Raw genomic sequence first — 25,018 nt, 5'->3', positions numbered from 1 at the left:
GCGGCGGGCGTGGCCGGAGGCGTGGCCTGGGCTGCGGGAGGTGTGGCCAGGGGCGTGTCCCCCGCAGGGGGCGGGGCCGGCTCTCGCCATCTTGGCGCGGAGCGGCCGCGCCCGGCTCGGCCCCGGCGCTCGGCCCGGGGCGGGCGCTGCCCCGCCCGGCATGCGGGGCCCGGCGGCCGCCCGGGAGCTGCTGGACGACGCGGACAACGAGGAGGATGTGTCGGGTAGGCGGTGGCGGTGGCGCCGGCGGGCGGGGGGCACGGGCGGGGCAGTGGCACCGCTCCCCGGGTCGGTCCGGCCGTGCCGTGGGCGATCCCCGCTATCCGCGCGCCCCGGACCGGAGGGGTCTGTGCCAGGTCATCCTCAGCAGCCGGTTATCCCCGGGCGGTGCCTGCGGGTCGGCTGGTCTCCCGGGCTGGGCTTGGTGCAGCGATGCCCACCCTGTCAAACCTAAACCAGTACAGCGTGAATCACTGAATCATGGAATCACAGGATGGTTTGGATTTGGGGGGACCTTAAAGACCATCGAGTTCCAACTCCTACCATGAGCAGGGACACCTTCCACTAGAGCAGGTTGCTCCAAGCTGCGTCCAACCTGGTCTTGAACACTTCCAGGGATGGAGCATCCACAGCTTCTCTGGGCAGCTGTACCAGGGCCTCAGAAGTCGAGTGAGCAATACAGCCTGACCACTCCGAAGTGGTGTTGCTGTATGAGCTCAGAAATCAAAAATAAAGACGGGCCTAAAGCCATATGGAGACTGGCTGGGATGCTGAGATGCTCTGGGTTTGGGGAGATAATGATGGGGAGAGGAGGTGTGCACTAGCATCAGTGCCTCTGCCCACAGCCAGGTTCCTGAGCTGGTGTGAGCAGCCCAGAACAACCTGGCAGCTGTGGCACCCATTTTCCACATGAACCCATCCTCACCTCCACTCAGTGTGTTTTTGTGAGCTCTGGGGATTGGAAAGGTAAAAGCCAAGTGCTCCCCCAGTGTCTGCAGGCCCAGGTCAGCAGGAGCAGCAGTGCACAGGGTGTCCCCATGCCCAGCTCTGAGAGCACAGCATGGGTTGCCCACACTTCATGCTGGGTGTGAGTGGCAGGAGGATCTGGGCATGGGAAGAGCTGAGGCTGGTGCTGCTGGGCAAGACTTTGAGGGGCACTAGTGGGGATGCTGCTGGTGTGAGGGTCTGCAGGAGAGGCCACAGAGCTCTGTGTCTTGTGGCCTGAGGCTGCTGCTCAGGTGTGCTCCTCTGTCATGGTGAACACGGTGTCCTGTGCCTGTGCAGTCTGTCCACGTGAGCTGTCCTTTTTGTCTCCAGAAGAAGATGATGGGGTGCTGGAAGGATTGGATGAGTTTTTTGCAGAAGACCAAGTTGTGGTACAGAAAAAGAAGAAATCCAAGAAGCTGAAAGATGGCAAGACCGCCAAAATCAAGAGGAGGAAGAAGGAGGTAACACTGCATTTTCTCACACTGGACTGGGGCTCCTCAGCTGTGGTGCAGAGCCAGCAGCTCAGAATGCTGCTGGCAAGCACCTCTTGGGTCCCTGTGGACGGAAAGAAGGGTTGTTATTGGGGTTTTCCCTCACTGAGCAGGTGCTCTCCCAGCCCTGGGAGGTGACTGTCTTGCCCCTCTCTTGCCTCTTCCCCAGCTTGGTTACTCAGGAGTGGCAATGTCCCCTGCAAGTGGTCTCTGGGGAGCCGCTGGGGGAGAAGGGGCCTCCTGGCAGTGATGCAGGCACCTGCCTCACAGGAGCAGCTCAGCTCTTGTGGTGTGTGCAGTGGTACTGTCTGACCCTATGTGTTGAGGTCTCCTGCCCATACCACAGTGCAGGACCCGGGGGCAGCAGTAAATCTTGCTGACATGTGCTGCACCAACGCAGCATGTGGGGCTCATGTTCCCAAGGAGGGACATGCAAACCACCATTTTGGGACATGATCAGGGCAGGGCTGGGCGGTTTTTGTGGATGCTGGTGTTGGCTACATTCATTCCAGCTGTTTGCAAGTGGGATGATCCAGGGATCTCTAGGACTTGGCACATGGAAGGACTCAGGCCTTCTGTAGGAAAACAAAGGTGAAGATTTGTGTTCTCGAGGGTCAGGCCCTGAGGCTGCACTGGAGGTGTGCTGCTGGGTTGATAAGGCTGGCTGGCACTGCTCACAGAGCCTGGCTCATGGATGCTGTGCCACATGGGCTCTGCCTCTCACTGTCCTGTCCCCAGACAGTGCTGGACATGAGGACAGGAGCAGACATCTTGTGTGCTGGCCCTTTTCCTGACTAAACGTAGACAAGCTGCTGGGAACAAAAGGCAAGCAATGACAGTTCCTCAGCCCCCTACTACCCCTGCTATGGCGAAGTTGCTCACCCAGCACAACTGGGCACATCTCCCTTTGCCAAGGCAGGGCTGGGTGTTGCTGATCTCCCCAAGGCAGCTGTAAACAGATTGGCTGGATGAGGTACCACGTTGAAGTGCTTGTGGTACGGGTAGGAGTGTGATGAGCTTCTGGTTTAAAGACAGGTGAGTCCATCCTGTGTTTCCTCTTGCCATCATGACCCCAAGGAAGCTTGTTTCCATCGTGGCCATGGTGATGTTCTCTTTCTGCAAATACCACACAAAGCAGGCTCGGGCCCTCTGCCCCCTCTACCCTCTCCCATCGTTAGGCATAGCTTTTTCCCTATGCTGTTTTTCTGAGGAGGAAAATAAAACACAGCTCCAAAGTATTTTTACCTCTGCCCCTTTGCTGTGGCTGCTGACCTGCCTGAGCCCTGCAGCTGTGTGTGCAGCTTGTGCTGAGCTTGGCTGCTGCTGAGCTGGGTGTGGGGAGGAAATAACAGGCTGAGAGCCCTCCTGTTTTTTAATTAATGCCTTATGTGGGCAGCTCTAACCAGGTTCTGCCTGGTCATCTGTCAAATCAAGGGAGAACCTGGAGCTGTCGGTTGGCATGAAGCAGTACCCAGGCTGCCCTCGGGGTCAGGGGGTAACAGAGAATGGGGCTTCCTTTTCCTGAACTTCTTAAGAGTTTTGGGGGCAAATGAGCCTTACCCCTGCTAGAGGCAGTGGGAGTGAGGTGTGAGGCCAGTGCCTGTGCCCGCTGCAGTCCCCGGGCTGTATCGGGGCTGCCACGCCGCACTGCCGCGGGAATTCGCCGGCACCAGCCGCAATGGAGCTCCAGGCGATGCAGGAACCGGTGCTGCAAACCCCCGGAAAAAAATCCGCGCGGAACAGCCAGGCTGTGCTTGGAACCTCAGCGCAGGCAGATGAAGGTCCTTGGCAGGGAAGGCAGCGGAGAGGGAGATTCAACCTGTACTGCAGCAGTTCCCATGGAAACCAATTATCCTTGCCCAATTCCAGCTGTTCCTAACCCCGCTGAAGGAGAGGCGCGGGCTGCTCCGAGCCGGGAGGGACCGGCCGGGCGCGGTGGACACCGAGCCCCGGCAGCCCTGGGGATCAGCGCCCGGGGCCGGGCGGTGGCTCCGGGCAGGAGGGGAGAGGGAACCGGGATCGAGCCCGGGAAGGGCTGGCGAGGCTGGGCGCTGTCCGCTGTGCTGGCAGGAGCCGAGCCCTGGTGCTGCTCGGTGTCCCCGAGGGTCGGGATGGCATCTAGAGGGTCGGGATGGCATCTAGAGGGGGCCCCGCGGGAACCTGGTGCCGTTCAACACAACGAGGTGTAGGTGCTGCACCTGGATCACGGCAACCCTCGGTATCAATCCGGGCTGGGCGATGAGCAGACTGAGAGCAGCCCTGCTGAGAAGGACTTGGGTTGCTGGTTGTTGAGAGGCTGGAATGCCCTGGCCGTGTGTGTTGGCAGCCCAGGAAGTTCTCTGGGCTCCGCCCAGCAGGCAGCCACACTCCTTGGGATGGTAATTCTGTTACCATCAGTGTTGTGCAGTGGGTCATGATCTCTCCAGAAATACAAAAATATCCCCTGGGCAGTCCTGCTGTGACTCTTCCAGCACATTGTAGCCATTGAAGCCTGCTGCTTTCTGACTGGGAGGAAGCAGAGTGCATCCATCCGCTGGAGAGGGGAGATTTCATGTGAGAGGAAGGGTTTGTAGAAATAGAGTGAAGTAGGGGCAGTGTTCTTCACTGTCCCTGTCTGTTTTAGGGGAGCAATGATGAAATGTCAGAAAATGAAGAGGAGATCGAGGAGAAATCAGAAAGTGAAGGGAGTGACTATTCTCCCAACAAAAAGAAGAAGAAAAAACTGAAAGACAAGAAGGAGAAAAAGCCAAAACGGAAGAAGAAGGATGAAGAAGAGGATGACAATGACGATGGAAGTTTAAAGGTACAAAAGACTTCTTTACTCTGAGCTGATGCTAGTGCCTGAAGCCAAGTTGGACAGGTGGAATTAAGGGTTTCCTGAGAAGCTTTCCTTGAGTTTGGCAAGGATGAGGTTGCAGGTGAATGACTGGGACAGAAGTTCTATTTCCTTGGTGTTTATTTATCTTGAGTGCAGGGAGAAGTTGAATTTCTTGGAGCTGTGAAACCTGCCAAGGCCTTATGTAGTGTTTCATGGTGGGGAGCATTTGCATGGTGCCATGTTAATTTGTTTCTTGGGACTGCATGAAGCATTAATTTATTAAGCCCTTGCATTTGCTGTGTCATAAATCCCTGAAACAAATCCCTGGGTATCACTGACTAGGGACATATGGAGCACATGACAGACCCAGCCTTGTGCTGCTCATCTGCAGAGCCTTGACTGTTTGTGTTAATGATGACTCTCTAAATCTTCAGGAGCCCAAGAGCTCAGCCCAGCTCATGGAGGAATGGGGTCTTGATGATGTAGATTACGTTTTCTCAGAAGAGGATTATCACACTCTGACGAATTACAAAGCTTTCAGCCAGTTCCTCAGGTAGGGAACTGTGGACCTGGTGGTTGAGGTTTGGGCATTGCTCAGTTAGCAGATGAAGTTGTGAAGTCATTTCTGCAGCGCCAGCTCCTTTTCGCTTCTTCCTCCCAACTCAGTCCTCAGAACTCCATTTATTTGCAGGATTGACTCAAATAGCTGAAGCATTTGTCTTTCCTGCTCTCCAAAGCCCCATATTTTGTGTATGCTTATATGAAAAGTTTCATGAGAAAAAGTGTTAACGAATTTCTGCTTGTACCATGGGCCTTTCAGAGCACAGCAGGTATTTCAGGGAAGGGAGGTCTCTGAGGAGGTTTAGGTGTGCCCCCCTTGCTTATATTTGCTTAAGGAAGCTCTGGGTTCTGCTGCCTCCCCATGAAACTCCTGCTGGGAGGCAGCGCTGCCGCATCTTGTGGGATGAAGCACCGGCGTGTGAGAGCAGCAGCAGACACACAACGCAGTGTTGCTAACATATCCCTCTCCCCTGCCCTGCAGGCCTCTGATTGCCAAGAAGAACCCCAAGATCCCCATGTCCAAGATGATGACAGTGCTTGGTGCCAAGTGGCGAGAGTTCAGTGCCAACAACCCCTTCAAGGGCAGCTCGGCGGCGGCGGCTGCGGCAGCTGTGGCTGCAGCTGTGGAGACTGTGACCATCTCCCCGGCACTCCCCGCCAGCCCCCAGCACCCTGCCCTGCCCCCGGTCGTCAGGAAGGCCAAGACCAAAGAGGGGAAGGGTGGGTGTCACTTGTGAGGGGCTGGTCTTGCCAGCAGAGCTGACATAAGGCTGCAAAGCACAAGCTTCAGCAAATTGGGGGGGGAAAGAGGGTGGCAGAGGGGTGTCTGCAGCTCCCCTTGCCCTTGCAGAGGTCCTTGAGAGGCATGTGGTTCATGAACCATGGCAGATCGAGCCTCTGGGTCTGCTGGATGTTTGGCAATTTGTGACAATTAATTAAGCTGAGCAGCAGTGGGAAAGGGAGGGATCTGCCTTTGTGCCATGTTCAGCCTTAGGAAGTTGCTGTTCCACTGTGCCGGGGGTGATTTGGGTGACGGTTGTTTGTAGAGTACCAAACAAGTTTTCAATTTCTTAAGGTCCAGGTGTACGGAAGAAAATCAAGGGCTCCAAGGATGGGAAGAAAAAGGGGAAAGGGAAAAAGATGGCAGGCTTGAAATTCCGGTTTGGAGGAATCCCCAGCAAAAGGAAAAAGGGCTCCTCTGTAAGTTTGCAGGGCTTTGGGTCTGGGAGGGGAGTACTGGGACAAGACCTTGTTGAGGATGGCACAGTCACCCCATGTCTGGAGTGTCACAGCTCAGGCCCTGATCAGCACATCCACTTGCACCTGTGTCCAGGCTCACATTTGTGAGACTCGTGTCTGGCCACAGTTTTTGCTAAAATCACATGATCCTGTTTACTTTCAGCAGTGTGGGTGATAATGCCATCATTTCAGATTTAATTTGCAAAGGAATTCTTCAGGGCTTGCACTGCATCTGAACCGTATGTCACAGAGAATTCTGGGATGCTTTAATTGCATTAGCAGGGCCTGCCCACGGCAGCTGGAGCCCTGTGGCATTGCCTGGGATGCTGGAGCTGCCCAGGCAGAGTGCACTGGGCTCTTCTCAGTGCACCAGTATCAGGCATGTTTCAAGGAATTAACAACATTTTAAAGAATAATTTCCTTAGATAACCAGTGACTGGGGGTGGGGCTCTTCTAGGTGTTGATAATATTGGCCAAACCCCCTCATCTCACTGTGTTGCAGTTCCAGCTCTAGCTCCCATAACCTGTTTGTAAGCACATCCGTGTGTTGAAGGTTGAAGGGCAGAAGCCACTCATTTCTGCAGATTTTCAATCATGTATCACAAAAAATTCCTTTTGTGCTCTAGATCCACACATTCACCTTCCAGAGAATCATGAAGAGTTCAGGCTGCCTCCTGCAGCTGTAGCCTGAGCCCCTGGTTAGGAGTGTGCAGGCTGGGGATTTGCATGCTTGAGTTTGCCGAATAAGATTTCAGATTTATTATTACTATTATGTTTTGACTCCATGGGATGCTGGGCCTGTTTTGACTCCTTTCATGCTATGGGAATGCCAAGCGTGAATGCCTGCATGCATGGACACAGGAGGGATGGCACAGCTGAAATGGGTGTTGAAAGAGAGAGAGGGAGCAAAGTTCTGCCAAGTACTGTAAAAATGGCTCTTTGGATGCACATGGTGGGAGTATAGGGTTGTTCCTGTCCAGGAGAGCACAGTCTCAACAATGAAATGACAGCTGGGATGCCAGCACTTGGACTAGGTGTGCTTTGCTTTTTCCCTCTGCAGAGTGAAGAGGAGGAAAGGGAAGAATCCGATTTTGACAGTGCCAGCATCAACAGCTCCTCCATGCGCTCTGAGTGCTCAGCTGGCCTGGGGAAGAGAGGGAAGAAGAGGAAAAAGAAAAAGAGGAGTAGGCCATCCTTTGTACTCTGTTCCTATTCTGTTTGGATTTCCCTGTTCAGATGGTGCTTCCCTGGCCCGTGCAGCTCTGGGCTGTGTCTGGCACTGGCTCGGTGGCAGAGGATGTGCCTGTGGATGTGAATGGAGTGTGAGGTGCTGTCTTGGTGTCCAGGCCCTGCTGCTGGGAGACTCGTGCCTGCAAAGAAATTTCAGAATTTGTGGGGTTTCCAGGGAAGTGATTTTCTGAGGAACAGCCCCCGGAGGGCTGTGGCTTGTGGCAAGCTCCCAGCAGAGCAGGGCAGGCTGTGGGTGAGACCGTGTGAAGATGAGAGGTGTTTTGTCTGTGTGAGGTGAGCAGTCAGGCAGAGGCAGGTGGCAGAGCTGTGGTAGCAATGCAGGGACAGGGAGGCACGTGAACCATGGTGGAAAGGAACTGTCAGGATCTGCCAGTGGCTATGTGACCACATTTGTGTGTGTGTCCCTTCATCTCCTCCCGTGTGGATGTTGTGCCATGGCACCTCTGTCCTCTGCTGCTCTGGAGAGCAGCTCCCTGTGCTGAGCACGTTGCCTTTCTGTCTTGTGTCCTTGTTTGGGATGAGGTTTTTCAGATCCAGGTGCATCCTTTGGCTTCTTAGCTTTTCTGATGGATTTTTGCTTCTAAGAAAAGGAAGGGCAGCTTCTGGACTGGGGATCAGTTAGGATGTGACACTGGCCAGCGTCCCCATTGGTCAGTGGGGCTGGGCTGGCTGGCTAGTCCCATGTCTTGTGTGTGAAGGGCGTTTTTTGTGGCCTTGTGAGGGCCCTGGTGCTGGAGGTAGGCAGCTCCTGCTGTGTGCTAGAGGAGTGGAAGGTCAGAGTTCCATGCCAGGAGTTTGTGGCTAAGCTGGGAATTGAGATTAGCCATTCTGGCACTTGCAAGGCCTCATTCCTCTCCTCCTTTTCCCATCCATGCTGTGTTGAGAGTGCTCCTGCCTCTGTGCCAGGGAGCCCTGAGGAAGAGCAGAGTAGTCTCAGGAGAGGAGTCCTGTCCTTGGCCGTGTCACCCTTGCATGGTGCGTTTGCAGCTGGTGCTGGTGCCTGGGGAGGTTTCTCTGACCGGCCTCCCTTGCAACCTCTCCAGGTTCTGGCATTCTCCATTGAGAGCCTGAAGGAACCAAAGGATGATACATTGTGGAGAGAGAAAGAGAGACAGAGGTGAGATGATGCTGTGTGCAAAGGTGAACTGTGATGCTGAGGGACAGAGAGGTAGTGGGAATTAACAGGAGGGGTCTGAGGTGAAATGCTGTCCTAATTTCTTTAACGGTATGGTAGAGGAGCAAGTGTCCCATTCCCTTCGGGAGAGCTGGCTGCTCTGCCACCCCTCTGACTGTCACCTGTCCCTTGCTTGCAGTTGAAGAGGGTGACGGGTACGAGACGGACCACCAGGACTACTGTGAGGTGTGCCAGCAGGGCGGGGAGATCATCCTGTGCGACACCTGCCCCCGTGCCTACCACCTGGTGTGCCTGGACCCCGAGCTGGAGAAGGCCCCTGAGGGCAAGTGGAGCTGCCCCCACTGTGTGAGTGGGGTCGGGGCGCCGTGGGAGAGGGTGGCCTGCTGGTGGAAACCCTCGATGTTACACTGGCTGTGCTTCCCCAGGAGAAGGAGGGCATCCAGTGGGAGCCGAAGGAGGAGGAGGAGGAGGAAGAGGATGGTGGTGAGGAGGAGGAGGATGACCACATGGAGTTCTGCCGGGTCTGTAAGGATGGAGGGGAGCTGCTGTGCTGTGACACCTGCCCATCCTCCTACCACCTTCACTGCCTGAACCCACCTCTGCCAGAGATACCAAACGGTGAATGGCTCTGCCCACGCTGTACAGTGAGTGTTACTAGCATTCCCATTCCTTACTCTGTCCTGCTCCCACACCTGCCTGGCCTGCCAGTGGCTCTCGTGGCTGCTGCTGCCCCTCACAGCCCTGCCCTCTGCCTCACACCCCACCCTGAGGAGTGTTGCTGCCAGGTGCATGTGCCCAAGGGCGCAGGGTGGCTCTGGAAGGCTCTGCTGCTTCTGTGGTCTCCCTGTGGGAATTGCTGGCTGGCAGCTTCCTGGCCTGGTTTCTGATGGGATGTCCAGCCTTGTTTGATATGTGGCCTATGGAGAGGGATGCCTGGTGGCAAGACCTGTCCCCATGGGGGGATGCAGAAGTGTCACGGACACTTCTCAGGTGCCCTGTGTTGGAGGCTGCCCACTTGGCATTGAGGGTCCCCTTCTGTTCCCCAGTTCCCAGCTCCAGCTCCCCGTGGCCCCTGACAGGGTCTCACCTTAAACTCCGTACTCTTTGCTTCTGTATCCCCAGTGCCCTCCGTTGAAGGGCAAAGTCCAGCGCATCCTGCACTGGGCGTGGAAGGAGCCGCCGCCCGCCCCGCTCCCGCCCGTGCTGCCCACCACGGACCCCGAGCTGCCTCTCCCCCCACCAAAGGTGCTGGAGGGCATCCCAGAGCGTGAATTCTTTGTGAAGTGGGCAGGCCTCTCCTACTGGCACTGCTCCTGGGTCAAGGAGCTGCAGGTGAGCCCACGTGGCGTTGGTGTAGAGCCCCAGCCCAGCTCTCTGCCCACGGGCTGAGCGTGGCTCCCTCCTGCTGCAGCTGGAGCTCTACCACACCGTGATGTACCGCAACTACCAACGGAAGAACGACATGGATGAGCCACCTGCCTTCGACTACGGCTCTGGGGACGAGGACAACCAGAGGGAGAAGAGAAAGAACAAGGACCCCCAGTATGCCAAGATGGAGGAGCGGTTCTACCGCTATGGCATCAAGCCTGAGTGGATGATGATCCACCGCATCCTGAACCACAGGTGAGGAGCCTGTGGGGGAAATTGTGCTGTTCTTCTGCAAGGCCAAAACCTTGGGCTGGCGGAATTCAGCTTCTGGCCTGTGCTAGAGTCTCTGTTGCCTTGGAGATTTGCTCCCGGGGTGAAGCTGAGTCTGGAAGGGGATCCGTGCTGCTTTATTTTCATTTCTGCTATGTTGCACATTAAAAACAGAGTTATAGCAAATTTTCCCAAAGGTGGATGCACAGTGTTGTTCCACTCTTCCCAGTCATACTGCTTGGGTCCTGTTACAGCCTAACCATTCTGTAAATTCTGATGCTGATGGGGATGGTGCTGAGGGGAGGAGTTGGAGCATGTGGCCAACTCCATTACAGAACCTTGACATTGATGTTTCTTTTCTGTAGAAGAAATTCCCTGTGAATGAAATGTGCTGTGCAGATGGGCTTTCTGCATCGAGTGGCTGGAGACATGTTTTTGTTGAATTTCTACATTTCAATTGTCAGCTTGAAATATCAAGCAGTAGCAGCAGCTCTGCTGGAAGGCTGCATGGCAGGAAAGAACTAAAGCTGCCTGTCTGATTTCATGTGAGCTTTACCTTGTCCACTAACAAGGCATTAGGTTTCCCTGTAGGCACAGAGTCAGACTTGGAAGTGTGTTTATTCTGTTTTTACTAAGCTGAACTTCCTAGAGTGATGAGTGCTGCAGGTGAATGCTGTTATCCATCCAGGCCTGGTGAAACAGGGAAATTAGGTTGTTCAGTGGAAAGGAAAAGCAGCCTGTAAAGCTTAATGGTTTGACACACTCACAGATGAATGGGCATTTCTGCTGGAAGTGTTGATACTTTGTTTTTCTACCTCGGCTTGGATGTCCTAACCTGTAGGTGAAGGCAGAGGATGAAGCGTCCAGCTGTGCCAAAGCAGATCACAGCGAGCTGCCCCCAGGGGCCAGTGGCATTCACTGATCAGCTTTCTGTACCCCATGTTACAGCTTTGATAAAAAGGGAGACATCCATTACCTGATCAAGTGGAAGGACCTGCCCTATGACCAGTGCACCTGGGAGATCGATGACATAGACATCCCCTACTATGAGAACCTCAAACTCCTCTACTGGAACCACAGGTATGAGCCCACAGCCAGGGGAGCAGGGCAGAGCCAGGGCAACCTGTGTGGGTGTTTGGGACAAGGGGACACAGAGGTGCCCCCCTTTTGACACGGCTTGCAGTGACTTATCTTCAAAGAGCAGTGGCCCAGCACTGATGAAGGCTGGCTCTCCTGATGTGCCATTTTGGCACTGCTGGGCAATCCCACCTGCTCTTTTGCAGCCTGTGCTCCCCTTCCTCTGTGTCTGCACTGCCATGACATTCATGTCTCCATGGCCATGCTGCCTGTTTTGGGGGAAAACCACAGTACTCTGAGTTTGCTGTTCTTTACTCTGGAGACTGTGTGTGGACTGTTGTGAGGGGAAGATCAATGCCCTGTGAGTGCCCCTGCTAACTAGGCCAGAAGAGCTCCTGTGGAGAGAGGGGCAGTGTGGTGTGGGAGGTGTTTCTGTCCCTCAGTTTGGAGCTGAGAGAACAGTGACCCCCTGCCATCCCTGACGTGTGCTCCCTCTCACAGGGAGCTGATGCTGGGGGAGGACACACGCCCTCTGAAGAAGCTGAACAAGAAAGGGAAAAAGCTGAAAGAGGAGAAGCTGGAAAAGCCTCCAGAAACACCTCTTGTGGATGTGAGTGAGAGTGGTGGAGACAGTAGGGTGGCATGGGAATGTAGAGGGAGGGTGAGCTGTCTGTGTCCTTGTCCTTGTTTTCATTGAAAATTCTGGAGTTGTGTGGGACCATGTGTGTGTCTCCTTTGGAGCTATTGGATGCTACAAACCTAAAGAGGGATGTGCTTGGGTGCAGGGGAAGGAGGGGCAGGTGGTTTTCACTGATTTGTGCCATGGCTCTCTTTTCAGCCTACAGTGAAGTTTGACAAGCAGCCGTGGTACATCGATGCCACGGGGGGCACGCTGCACCCTTACCAGCTGGAAGGGCTGAACTGGCTGAGATTCTCCTGGGCACAAGGGACAGATACAATCCTGGCTGATGAGATGGGGCTAGGGAAGACGGTGCAGACTATTGTGTTCTTGTATTCCCTGTACAAGGAGGTGAGTGGAGTGCCCGACAGTCCCCGAGGCGGCTGAGAGCTGCTGGGTACGGGGAGAACAGCCTGGGCTCTGTCTCCCTGAGCAGGGCCACTCGAAAGGGCCGTACCTAGTCAGTGCCCCCCTCTCCACCATCATCAACTGGGAGCGTGAGTTTGAGATGTGGGCACCCGACTTCTACGTTGTGACCTACACGGGGGACAAGGAGAGCCGCTCGGTCATCCGGGAAAATGAGTTTTCTTTCGAAGACAACGCCATCCGGAGCGGGAAGAAGGTCTTCAGGATGAAGGTGGGAGCTGAGTCTGTGCCTGCCCCATCGCTTTACCTGTCAGTAAGAGGGGGAGAGGAGAATTTGGCCTGGAGAGGGAGGCAGGTTAGGTCCCTGATCAGCTGTGTCCCACAGAAGGAAGCTGGCATTGTTTACAAATGCAGGAGATTTGTGATGTACTTTACAGGTTTCTGTCAGAGGTTTTCTATTTCTGTAGTCTCCTGCTTGGTTCTCGTGTTTGGGTGTTCTGCTGGCAGGACTCAGCTGGCTCTGTGTCAGGCAGTGCAGCCCTTCTCATCTTGTAGCAGCAGCAGAGGTGGAGGCTGTCCTGTTCACTGCTCTCTTATCCCAGCTTTTCTCTCCCTCTGTTCCTCCAGAAGGAAGCCCAGATCAAGTTCCATGTCCTGCTCACATCCTATGAGCTGATCACCATTGACCAGGCGGTGCTGGGATCCATAGAGTGGGCCTGTCTGGTGGTGGATGAAGCACACAGGCTGAAGAACAACCAGTCCAAAGTAGGTGGCAGGCATTTGTGATGTTTTTCTCTCTTTAACACCCTCTGGCATTAAAAGCCCTTCAGGAGCTTTTAAAAGCAGGAGAGGCAGCAGCCTGGCTGCCTGACCATCCTTGGACAGGCTGTTGTGGAAGGAAATTGATCCTTTTCCTTCCTCTCCCCTTTACCTGAGGCTCAATGCAGTCTCCAGCGATGTTCACTGTTGCTTGTGCAGGAGGAGACAAGTGGTGTGACCCAAGAACACACAGGATTGCTGCCTGTGCTCAGTGGGAATGGCTGGGAGCATGAGGGAAATGCTGGCACCCTGCTCTGTGTGCCCAGCATGGGGGTCACTGCTCAGTCTCCTTGTGCACCCTGCAGAGTCCCACAGTGACACATTGGTTCCTTGCAGTCCTTGTCACCCAAACTCATTTCTTTTCCAGTTCTTTAGAGTACTGAATAGCTACAAGATCGATTACAAGCTGCTTCTCACAGGGACTCCACTCCAGAACAACTTGGAGGAGCTCTTCCACCTGCTCAATTTCCTGACTCCAGAGAGGTTTAAGTAAGTTGCACTTACCTGGGCTATCAGGGTGGCTCCTCGCTCTGACTTTGGTGCAGGCACATGAGCATTATCTCCTCCTGTGCCTTGAGAGCTCTGCCCTGGTTTTAAGTCATAAAGCAGCAGATCGCTTTGCTTGCACGTGCCCCTGTTGCTCAGTGCCATGGGGGTCTGGCTGCTTCCACAGCAACCTGGAAGGGTTCCTGGAGGAGTTTGCAGACATCTCCAAGGAAGACCAGATCAAAAAGCTGCATGACCTGCTGGGTCCGCACATGCTGCGGCGGCTCAAGGCTGATGTGTTTAAGAACATGCCGGCCAAGACGGAGCTGATCGTGCGAGTGGAGCTGAGCCAGATGCAGAAGTGAGTGATTCCAGTGCATGGGTGTCTGGCTTCCCCCATCGTGGTGAGGTGACAGAGGGATTGAGGGGTCAGAGGCACCCCACTGGCTGCAGGAAGAGTGGGAGCTGCTTTGTGTCTCACCAAGGGGTGTGTTCCATGCAGTTGAACTGGGCTCTGTGCAGTCCTGGGGGCATGGGAGGCTGGCAGTGTGGCTCTGCTGGCTCTGGGAGCACAGAGAACACTGAGGCTGAATCTCCTTCTCCCATTCTTGGCACTAGGACATGGCCTGTGCTGCTGGTGTGCCTGGGTCAGGCTGGAGCATTGCTGCTGCCCAGCTCTGGTTCTGCTAGGCTGACCTGTTCAGCTTCAGTGGCATCTCCTGCGGCTCGGGGCACCTGCAGGAAGAGCCTGTCACTTCTTCCCTGCCTGGGGGGCAGGAGGGCTTGGCTGGCACCCACCAGAGGGGGCTGGTGGAGGTGCTGTGTCCCCCAGTCCATCCCACTGCCAGGGCTGTGATCCCCCCAGAGCAATTGGAAAGACCCACCCCTAGGTGCTGAATTGCTTTTAAAACCCTCCAAATATCCCTTTTGCATCTTCAGTGACACTAGGGGGGTTTAATTCAGTACCCTCCTGTTTGTGCCAGTCCCACACCTGCCCCAGCTAACACAGTATCTGTCCCACCCCCCTTCCTGCAGGAAGTACTACAAATTCATTTTGACGAGGAACTTCGAAGCCCTGAATTCGAAAGGTGGTGGGAACCAGGTCTCACTGCTCAACATCATGATGGACCTGAAGAAGTGCTGTAATCACCCCTACCTGTTCCCTGTGGCAGCTGTGGTACGTTCCCTGCCTTTGCACCCTTGGACGTGTCTCAGAGTTTGGGTGGCAGCTGCTTCCATCATCCTGCTTTGGTTAACACTGTGGGTTTCCATTCGAGTGGTTTCATACAAGGACTTTGTTTTTTGTTTTGGATATGCAAGTGAAGTTCTCCATGGGGTTAATGTGGGCTGTCCTTGTGGGCACTGACCATGCTGCCTTCACAGGAGGCCCCAGTACTGCCCAATGGATCTTATGATGGGAATTCTTTGGTCAAATCTTCTGGGAAACTGATGCTGCTCCAAAAGATGCTGAAGAAGTTACGGGATGGGGGTCACAGAGTTCTGATCTTCTCGCAGGTGAGAGCAGGGAGTGATAATAATAAATAAATTTTTAAAGGAATTTTTTAAATTATGTATGGGAATTTTGTGCTGGGAACAGACAGAAATAGGTGGAATAGCTGGTGACAGCTTCTTCCCCAGGCAGCCAGGGCAGTAATGGTGGAAGGGCTGTGTCCCAGCTCACTCCTGAGGGAGCGCCTGTCGTGTTTAAGAGCTCTATTAGCTCGGAATAGAAAGGAGATAACAGTCACAAAGCTCCTCTTTGGGGAGGGACAGTCAGACACAATTCCTTCCTGCTGGTAGAGTTGCCTGTAGAAGATGAGATGAGAGTGTTGCTCCTCTGGCAGCTGCCCGTTGGCTGTGCTTGCTTTGCTGACCATGCTGTGCCACCACCACCAAGGTCTCTGGGCTGTGGGCAAGGACCATCCTGGGGCAGGGCAGGTCCCCAGGGGAGGCAGGAATGTTTGGCCATGCACACCCTCTCATGCCAGGGTTGCCTTGCCCTATAGATGACAAAGATGCTGGATTTGCTGGAGGATTTCTTGGAGTACGAAGGCTACAAGTATGAGCGGATCGACGGGGGCATCACTGGTGGCCTGCGCCAGGAGGCCATCGACAGGTTCAATGGTACTCACCTTCCTACCTTGCTGAGGGGTGGGCATGGGGGATGGCAGTGTGTGGCCAGCAGCAGGTCGTCTGCCAGTGCCCAGAGCTTGTGCCACACTTGCAGGTCTGGCTTCCTGTGGGGGCTACTCGTTAAACTCTTGAGTTGGTTCCCACAAGGAACCCTGACTGTGCCAGCAGCTCTTCAGCTGAAGGGGCTCCTGCCTTTCCCTCCAACACCTCGGCAGATGACAGAGCTTCCCCTTTGCTCTGGAGCTGGGTTCTGCAGTACCTCTTCCCAGGGAGTGATGTGTTTTCACTCCTTGCCACTCCTGCCTCTTGCTTGTCAGCTTTGGAGGCCATTCTGTCCCTCTGAAATGCTGCTTCCTCTCTGAGCTGTGCTACTTCTGTCTCACCTGTTCCCACCTATGGGTTTGTCGTTCTCAGCTCCTGGGGCTCAGCAGTTCTGCTTCCTCCTCTCCACCCGCGCCGGTGGTCTGGGCATAAACCTTGCTACGGCCGACACTGTCATTATTTATGATTCTGACTGGAATCCCCACAATGACATCCAGGTTTCTGACTTTCCCTTTTCCTTCCTGTATAGTAAGTACCTCTCTGGCTGTGCCCTCTCTTTGCACATCCTCACTGGGATTTCAGTATCTTCTCTTGAGAGCTGCTGACACTTTCTCCTGTGTTTGTGGGTGTTTCTGCTCTGTCCCCTTCCCGTACCCTCTGGCCTTATCCTGGCCTCTCTGCAGCCTAGGAGAGACCTGACACATAAAACTGGCTCTCCCCTGTGACCTTCTCACTTCTTCCTCATACTTGTCCTCAACTGGGTGCACTTGGAGGGTGAGAAGCACGGCCTTGTTGTCCAGCTGGCATGGTGCCACCCTCACCTGCTCCGTGCTCTGCCTGCAGGCGTTCAGCAGAGCTCACCGCATCGGGCAGAACAAGAAGGTGATGATTTACCGCTTCGTGACCAGGGCCTCTGTGGAGGAGCGCATCACCCAGGTGGCCAAAAGGAAGATGATGCTCACCCACCTGGTGGTCCGCCCAGGGCTTGGCTCCAAGTCGGGCTCCATGACCAAGCAAGAGCTGGATGACATCCTCAAGTTTGGGACAGAGGAACTCTTCAAGGATGATGTGGAAGGTGAGGTGGGGATGCTCTGTGTGAGGCAGGGCCCTCTCTGAGCTGCTGGGGCTCACTGTTCTCTCCCTGTGTGACAGGAATGGTGTCTCAGGGACAGCGGATTGCCATGCCAGATGCTGTTACCCCTTTCTCAGACACACTGTCAGCAAAAGGGGGTGCAGCAACTGCCGGCATGAAAAAAAAGCATGGTGGCACCCCACCAGGTGTGTAGCCCCTCTTTTCTGGGATGACTTATCCCCCTTCCGATCCCCTCACCTGGCCTGAGCTTGCCTGGCTGAGGAGTGGACTGTCCAGCACCCTGATCTGTGCTGCTGTTCCCCTCATTTTGCTCTCCAGGTGACAATAAGGATGTAGATGACAGCAGTGTGATCCACTATGATGATGCTGCCATCTCGAAGCTTTTGGACCGAAACCAGGACGCGACTGATGACACAGAGCTGCAGAACATGAATGAGTATCTCAGCTCCTTTAAAGTGGCTCAGTATGTTGTGAGAGAAGAGGACGGTGTGGTAATGTGATCAGTTATCATGTCTTACAATCACCCCTTTGTACATCCCTCCATGTTCCCTCTGCTCCCTCTCCTGTCCCTGCGAGTGCTTGGCATGGGGCAGGATCCTCCCTGCTCTCTCTCTGTGACTGCTCGAGCCTCTTGTCTCTGGCTCTGCAGGAGGAGGTGGAACGGGAGATCATCAAGCAAGAGGAGAATGTGGACCCTGACTACTGGGAGAAGCTGCTGCGGCACCACTATGAGCAGCAGCAGGAAGATCTGGCCAGGAACCTGGGGAAAGGAAAGAGAATCCGCAAACAGGTCAACTACAATGACACCTCTCAGGAGGACCAAGGTACTGCCACAGGTGCTCGGCTCTGGCTGGGCTCAGAGGACAGACAGAGCTGTCACTTTGGTGTCTCTCTGCAGTTGGTAGACTGCCTGGATCTGTACTTCCCAGATTCCTAAACTTTCCAGTGTAGAAGTTTTCAAGGATATTTTTTTCTTTTTACTCGTTGGTCTGTAAACTCTGGTTTTGCTGGAAGAATCTAGGAAAGGCATGTCTGTGGGCAAAATGTTTCAAATTGGGTTTTTGCTGCATAACAGAATGGTGATTCTGTAAAACTTGAGAACATGATTTCCTGTTGCTGTGTCCCCCTCTCCTGCTGCCTGGCAGTGAATGCCTGTAATAAATACCCTCAAGCAGGCATTTTAGTGCATCCCTCCCAGGCAGGGTCTTCTAACCTGGCCTCCCATTTGTTCTGCAGAGTGGCAGGATGAGCTCTCTGACAACCAGTCAGAGTATTCCATTGGCTCTGAGGATGAGGATGAAGACTTTGAAGAGAGGCCAGAAGGCCAGAGTGAGTTGATGTGTTTGATAGTCCCTGGGATTTGGAAGCATTAGGAATGTCTGGGTTGGAGGGACTGGTGTGCCCAGGGCTTCTGTTCAGGGGACTGTATCCCTGCTTTCTGTCAGATGAGGAGCTTTCCAGGGCAGGGAAGGCAGCCAGATTCTTCCTTGGCCTCTGCAGGACTGTGGTCTGGTCCACCATGAGGACCAGACATGATCCCTCTTTGCCTGACAAGGGCAGAGGAGTGTCCTAGCCTGGGAGTGGTGGCTGGGAGGGACCTTGCAATCTGTGCAGATGCTCTGGTGGGTTCTGCTCCCGTCAGGAGGGAGGGCAGGAGCCTGGGACACATGAGTTGTCTTTCCTTGCTGACTGGCCCATCCATCACTGAGGCTGCTTGGCTCTAGGTGGCAGAAGACAATCCCGGAGACAGCTGAAGACTGACAGAGACAAACCTCTCCCTCCTTTGCTGGCAAGAGTTGGGGGGAACATCGAGGTGAGCTCCAACCTCTGCCAGAGCATGGCCAATGCTGTTGTGCCCAGGCTGCCTGCAGGCTGGATCCCTCTGTGCTGAATCACTGGGACATTAGTCCTGGTCCAGCAACGTCTGTCACAGCTCTGAAGCACCAGGATGCCACATGCTGCTGAGGCCACTCTGTGATCCCAGCGATGCCTTTGCTTCCTGCAGGTTCTGGGCTTCAATGCCCGGCAGCGCAAGGCGTTCCTGAATGCCATCATGCGCTGGGGAATGCCACCCCAGGATGCCTTCAACTCCCACTGGCTGGTCCGGGATCTGCGAGGGAAGAGTGAGAAGGAGTTCAGGTACAGGCGTCCTGGCAGGCAGGCAAGGCTGGGAGCCTGCACCCCTTCGCTGTGCACTCTTTTTGGGGAGGCAGTGTCTGTTTCATTGACACGGCATCTCTTGTTCCCTTCCTGGCTGTGCGACTTCCCTCCTCCATGGGGATCATGTGCATGCTGGGTTGAGCAGGGAGGCCACGGGCCAGGACTGAAGCCTGGTTTCCCTGGCAGGGCATACGTCTCTCTCTTCATGAGACACTTGTGTGAGCCCGGGGCCGATGGTGCTGAGACCTTTGCGGACGGCGTTCCTCGGGAAGGGCTGTCACGGCAGCACGTGCTGACTCGCATCGGGGTCATGTCACTAGTAAGGAAGAAGGTGGGTGAGTAGAATTATGAATGGGCCTTTTCGGGAATGTTCTAGAGACTTTTCCACCAATGGGGTGGGTGCAGCCACTTGGTCACTCTGTGGGTGAGCAGCCTGGAAACGCTGACTCCGTGGCACCAGCTGGGAATGTCCCTGCTCTGTTTGACCTGATCATGTGTGTCTGTCCCAGGTCCAGGAGTTTGAGCATGTCAATGGGAAGTACAGCACCCCAGACCTGGTTCTTGAGGGTCCAGAGAGCAAGAGATGCAGTGAGGTTGTGTCTTCAGATCCCAACACGCCTGTTCCGGCCAGTCCAGCACACACACACATGGGACCAGGGGCCCTTGCAGGTATCCAAGGGGTTGTGGTTGGGGTCTGGCTTGGGAGGGAGGTGGGCCAAGACACCAGGAGGTTTTGCAGGTGCTTGACCCATCAGGTCCTGCTCAACGGCTTCCTGGCTTTGCTCTTCCTACAGACAAAATAGAAGCACAACTTGGGTTCCATGAGGAAAAGGATCTGGTGGAGCAGAAACCCAAAAAGGTGTCTGACAGCCAGGTGAGGTAGCTTTATTCAGCATCTTCTCCAGGAAGTTTCCCCTGCTCTGCCTGGGAACTTGGGGTACTCCCTAGGGAAGGGGAAGGCCAGGCTGATCTGGAATGGGTGCTTGGCATTTAGGTGCCTGCAAGTGCTGAAGTGGAGAGTGAAGAGCACGCAGAAAGCTGTGACAGCAAGGAGAGGCCAAGGGAAGAGAAGCAAGAGGATTGTGAAAAGGCTGAGCCTTCTTCTGAGTCCCTAGTGAAAGGTGAGGCTGTGTATCTTCTCTGTGTCACTATGGGAAACCTGAATGTCACAAAGTCCTGTAGAAATTCCTGAAAAAACAAGTTGTAAATTGTATGAAATGGTCATTTTGGGGGGCATTTGTTCCTCCAGATGTCTCAAGGAAGAGGGAAAATTAAATACATTTGTTTGATAAACTGGAGAAGAATGTTCTGCTTGAAGTTCTTTGAGCATCTTGAACCTACAAACAATGTAGTTACTTTGCCCTAAAAGGGAAAGTCTGTCTACATAAGTAGGTTGTTCCCTGCAGAGCATTTTCTATGTCAAGCATTTCTTGTAGGCCTGTTCTCTTCTGCAGATGAGGGGATTCAAGAGAAGCCTTTGGAGAAGGCGGAGTTGAGCAGCACCCCAGGGAAGGGGGAGGATAAAGAAGTCAAACCAGGTGAGGCATGAGGCTTTGGAGAGAGAAGAGTGGGAAGAATTCCCAGAGTGAGGCCAGTGCCTGGAGCAATGAGAGTGTGCCCACAGGATGGTGGCAAAGCTGCCATTAGCACCAGCACCACTGGTGCAGAGGAGCCACGAGTGAGAACAAGACCCTGTTGGGGTGGGCATTGCCTGTGCTAACAATGGGACCTGCTGGGAGGGGTTGGTGGCTGTTGATGGGGCAGGGGTGGCACCAGTGGGTCTAGTGGTGGAGCACAATTAGGCCAATTCCTTGTATTTGCCAAGCAGAGGATGGCAAGGAGGAAGAGAAAGAGCCAAATGATGCCCAGCAAAATGGTGACAAAGAGGAAGAGGAGGAAGGAAAGAAGGATGACAGAAACATGAACTTCAGATTCATGTTCAACATTGCTGATGGTGGCTTCACAGGTAAGAGTGAGAGATGAGGTATTGGCTTCTCCTGCAAAGCTGCTGCAGAGGCTCTGAACCTGTTCAAGGAGTGTGACCCTTGTCATGGGCTGTGGATGGGCTGATGCTTTGCAAGCAGCAGCAGACCTGGGTCTGCACTATGCCTGCGGTCCTGGGAGGTTCCATCACTCACCCTGCCCACATGCTGTGCTTTGACTGCAGTCTGGCTGCCTCATCAGGCTGTCTCCCTTCTGCTTCTGATTCCACAGAGCTGCACACACTGTGGCAGAATGAGGAGAGGGCTGCCATGTCCTCTGGCAAGATCTACGACATCTGGCACCGCCGACATGACTACTGGCTGTTGGCAGGAATTGTCACGTACCCTTTGACCTGGCACAGCAGGAGGCAGCGAGGCGAGAGGGGCCTCTCTGGGGCTGTGGGAGCTGGGCTGCTGCTGTAGTGATGAGCAGGCAGAGGGTTTAGGGCCACAGTGTGGCTCTGGGGTGGTGGGCAGGCTGTTGGCTGGCTGGTTCTGCCCTTGACACTTCCCCTACACCAGTCATGGCTATGCCCGCTGGCAGGACATCCAGAATGACCCACGCTACGTGATCCTGAACGAGCCCTTCAAGTCAGAGATACACAAGGGGAACTACCTCGAGATGAAGAACAAGTTCCTTGCCCGGCGATTTAAGGCAAGTGGGAGGTCCAGGGCTGGTGAGTCCTTATTGGTGGGAGGACCAGAGCAGCACCCTGGAGCCAGAGGGGAGCTTGCCAGCATCATCTGTGAATGAAGTGGGGAGCGGACTTTGCAAGGGGCTCCGTGGATTACTGGTTTATAGTGGGGTGGGGTCTGGCCTTGAATCCTTCCCCTCCTGCACCTCGCAGTTGCTGGAGCAGGCCCTGGTGATCGAGGAGCAGCTGCGGAGGGCGGCGTACCTCAACATGACCCAAGACCCGAGTCACCCGGCCATGGCACTGAACGCACGGCTGGCAGAAGTGGAGTGCCTTGCTGAGAGCCACCAGCACCTCTCCAAAGAGTCCCTGGCTGGGAACAAGCCTGCCAACGCTGTCCTGCACAAGGGTGTGTGCCTGAGGGCTGGGGGAGTCTGCTCTGAGGCTAGGAAGGGTTCCCCACCCTCACCTGGGGAGCCAAGCCAGAGGTGTCCCCATCTTGTGTTCTCTCAGCCAGGAGCTGCCTGCTCCTCTCAGCTTGGTCTGGCAGGCATCCCCCCAAGTACCTCCTGCTTTCCTTGCAGTGCTGAACCAGCTCGAGGAGCTGCTGAGTGACATGAAAGCTGATGTGACACGCTTGCCCTCCATGCTGTCCCGCATCCCGCCCGTGGCTGCCCGGCTGCAGATGTCAGAGCGGAGCATCCTCAGCCGCCTGGCCACCCGTGGAGGGGATCCAGCTGCCCAGGTCTGTGGGGACGGGCACAGAGCCCTCACTGTGAGGGTCATGGTCAGGTCAGGGCTGCAGGCAGTAGCTTTTTCCCTCCTTGCCTCCCCAGGGCTCCTTTGGCTCCGCCCAGATCTTCAACAACAGCTTTGGGCCAAATTTCCGTGGTCCTGGGCCAGGTGGAATTGTCAACTACAGCCAGATGCCTCTGGGACCCTATGTGACTGGTAGGTTGGTGTTTTGCTCTTGGGAAGTAAAATTCAGAGGGTGGATTTGGGCAGTCCAGGAGTGCTGCCAAAGGACAGTAGTGAGCAAGGTGTTTCCTCTGTCACCACAGATATTTAGCAGTTCCCACGATTTTCCCCTGCAGCTCCCACTCCTAGCCGAGGTAAGGCTGTGCTTCTTGCTCTCTGTGCTCTGTTTGCTGGGGAACATGAAGAGGTGGGGGGCTAAATGGAGGCTTCATTTTATCTGGCTGCAGCCTCTGACTCGAGCAGCTGCGGTGGAGGTGCAGGATCCATCCTGCAGCCCCTCCCAGGTGGGGTTGGCGTGTGGGGAGGATCCAGATTTGGCTGATGGGCAGCCCTCCCTCCCCTCTTCTTGCAGCAGCCCTGGGGTACAATCTCCTGTCCCTGGCCATGGTGGGGAAGTTGTGCCAGCGTTGCCTGTGTGGAAGACAAGCTGCTGCTGCTGCCGGCGCTGCTGCGCTGTCCCGCTCCCGCTTCAAGTGTGCTTTGCCTGCTGCGGCCCCCGTGGGAGCGGCGGGGCCGGGGGTTTGTGTCCGTGTATATTTTTTGCACTTTCTTATTGAAGACTTGAAGAGTTTGTCTGGGCAAGGTGGGCTGAGGGGAGGGAGGGAGGGCTGGAGTTGCGGTGTTTGTCCGGTTGTGCTGGCAGGTGTGGGGGTGAGTGGAGGCCAGTGGTGCCATGTCCCAGCCAGCTGTGCTCCCCAGCTTCCCCCTAAGGGCCGTCTCTTGGTCCTCGTGGTGTTTGAGCAAGCCCACGCCTGCTGCTGCCCTGCTGGAATCCCTGGCACTGCTGTGGTGTGCCAGGCTTGGGGCAGGCAGATGGAGGGGAGGTGGGTGGGACAGAGGGGACAGCTGGAACTGGGATGGGGATACCTTGAGCGTGGTGACACCGGCAGCCGTAAGCAACGCCCCTGCATCCGCTTTCGTGCTCTGTGTGTCCCGGTTTCTGTTCTGTGTTTTAATAAATCCTTTGGGAAGGACGCGGTGGAGTCTGGCAAGGGAAGGGATGGTGGGGCGGCCTCGGGGGGTGTCTTGGTACCTCTGTTGTCCTGCACACCTCTGCACACACACGTGTCCACAGAAACAGCCACAGATGTGCACAACACACACGTACACAGACAGACATGCGGGCACATGGAGACACAGGGACATGCACACATGGACACAGACAGACGTGAGAATGTCCTGTGTATCTACACTGATACTGTTATCTCTGCATGCATGCACATTTATGTACGTATGTCTACATTACCCTCACACGTGTACCTCTTCATATACAGCATGTGTAGATCTATGTACACATGTGCAGATATACACAGAACTGTATGTTTTAGATCTATATGTGTGCATATAGCATACACAGCTAAAAGTACTGATTTATTTAGGTACTACTATGTGGGTGTGTATCTATACATACACACCTGTATATTATTCATGTCTATATAATGTATTTGTGGTTCTAAGACATGTGTATTTGTGTACATATATACTTGTGAGTGTGTGTGTAGACACAGATCTGGGTAGATAGGATAGATCTATATGTGGTATGGATGTATTGATCTATATTTACAGAGGTGTATATACACATACATGTAGGTATGCAAGAATACACGTGTTTTAAATTTGAATATATGCACATGCATGCACATACAGGTGTAGATGTATCTATATATCTACACATCTCTTTATCTCCATATCTGTATCTCTGTATGGCTATATAAGTGTACTGATCTCTGTGTATGTGTACACAGACACGTGTATTTGTAATTTTTATATATTTACACATAAGTGTAGATATAGGTAAAGGTGTATAGCTATCCTAGACAGAGATAGTATATGTGTGTGTATATACACAGAGACACATATGTTTTTGTTATTTCTCACATATATATGAATGTATATGTTTCTGTTTGTGCACAAACACTGATGTAGTTCTACAGACAGATGTATGGGTATAGATGGATGTGGGAGGGGTGCACACTGACTCTCAACCATATACAGAGGGGAGCTCAGATGTCATGAATGGGGTCAGGAGAGACCTCCCCGTGTTTGTAACACACACACACATTTATAGTAGGGCTGTAGGTGCAGCCACGGCTACACAGCAGGTAAACACACACACATTGTGCACAGAGCTCACACACTGCACAGAGCTGAGGGTTTGCACATACATTTGCAGTTTTTATGTGTGCACAGATAGAGGAAACTGTGAATAAATGTATGTGGATATGGATACATCTATATAGGTATTGGCAAAATGTTCTGCACAGAGTATACAGAGTTACAAAGAGATAGATACATTAGCTATCGTTATATTGTTCTCTCTATAGAGATATTTATCATCTATCTCTCTGTACCTATCATACATATATCCATATATATATAGCTATAGCTAGACAAACAGTTATATATATATGTAGCTATAGCTATATCTAAATTACAAATATCTGTGTC

General features: G+C 54.0%; 1 protein-coding gene across 5 annotated transcripts; it reads left to right on the top strand.

Annotated features, from left to right (window-relative positions):
- Positions 1–103: 103 nt before the first annotated feature.
- Positions 104–23,544, top strand: CHD5 (chromodomain helicase DNA binding protein 5). 5 transcript variants are annotated; one of them, XM_088178771.1, is made up of 42 exons: positions 104–224; positions 1,318–1,448; positions 4,102–4,281; positions 4,731–4,849; positions 5,339–5,577; positions 5,933–6,057; positions 7,157–7,280; positions 8,661–8,827; positions 8,908–9,126; positions 9,605–9,814; positions 9,894–10,105; positions 11,069–11,200; positions 11,699–11,807; positions 12,036–12,227; positions 12,313–12,513; positions 12,870–13,007; positions 13,429–13,550; positions 13,735–13,908; positions 14,583–14,724; positions 14,931–15,062; positions 15,554–15,671; positions 16,095–16,219; positions 16,566–16,797; positions 16,875–17,000; positions 17,134–17,306; positions 17,465–17,639; positions 18,052–18,144; positions 18,540–18,628; positions 18,821–18,954; positions 19,162–19,306; positions 19,485–19,644; positions 19,770–19,849; positions 19,970–20,096; positions 20,412–20,513; positions 20,804–20,941; positions 21,190–21,298; positions 21,480–21,612; positions 21,806–22,001; positions 22,177–22,337; positions 22,429–22,543; positions 22,654–22,704; positions 22,926–23,544. In XM_088178771.1, the coding sequence occupies exons 1-41, from the start codon at positions 161–163 to the stop codon at positions 22,659–22,661; spliced, it is 5,871 nt and encodes a 1,956-aa protein (XP_088034897.1). In that variant the 5' UTR covers positions 104–160; the 3' UTR covers positions 22,662–22,704; positions 22,926–23,544. The 5 variants fall into 5 exon arrangements, with proteins under 5 accessions (XP_088034897.1, XP_088034896.1, XP_088034899.1 ...); XM_088178770.1 differs by having other exon boundaries at positions 22,923–23,544; XM_088178773.1 differs by having other exon boundaries at positions 105–224; positions 20,430–20,513; positions 22,923–23,544.
- The last annotated feature ends 1,474 nt before the right edge of the window (positions 23,545–25,018 follow it).

Source organism: Sturnus vulgaris, chromosome 25 (genome assembly GCF_052056855.1).
Source record: "Sturnus vulgaris isolate bStuVul1 chromosome 25, bStuVul1.hap1, whole genome shotgun sequence".
In the NCBI taxonomy this organism is placed as follows: Eukaryota; Metazoa; Chordata; class Aves; order Passeriformes; family Sturnidae; genus Sturnus; species Sturnus vulgaris.
The sequence above is the reverse complement of the archived record's forward strand: the minus strand, read 5'-3'. Positions and strand labels throughout refer to the sequence as shown.

Coding starts and splice junctions, on each gene's coding strand:
- CHD5 (XM_088178771.1), top strand. CDS start 161: ATGCGGGGCCCGGCGGCCGCCCGGGAGCTGCTGGACGACGCGGACAAC. Junction 16,798..16,874: donor CTTCAAGGATGATGTGGAAG/GTGAGGTGGGGA, acceptor CCTGTGTGACAG/GAATGGTGTCTCAGGGACAG. Junction 20,097..20,411: donor TTCTGAGTCCCTAGTGAAAG/GTGAGGCTGTGT, acceptor CATTTCTTGTAG/GCCTGTTCTCTTCTGCAGAT.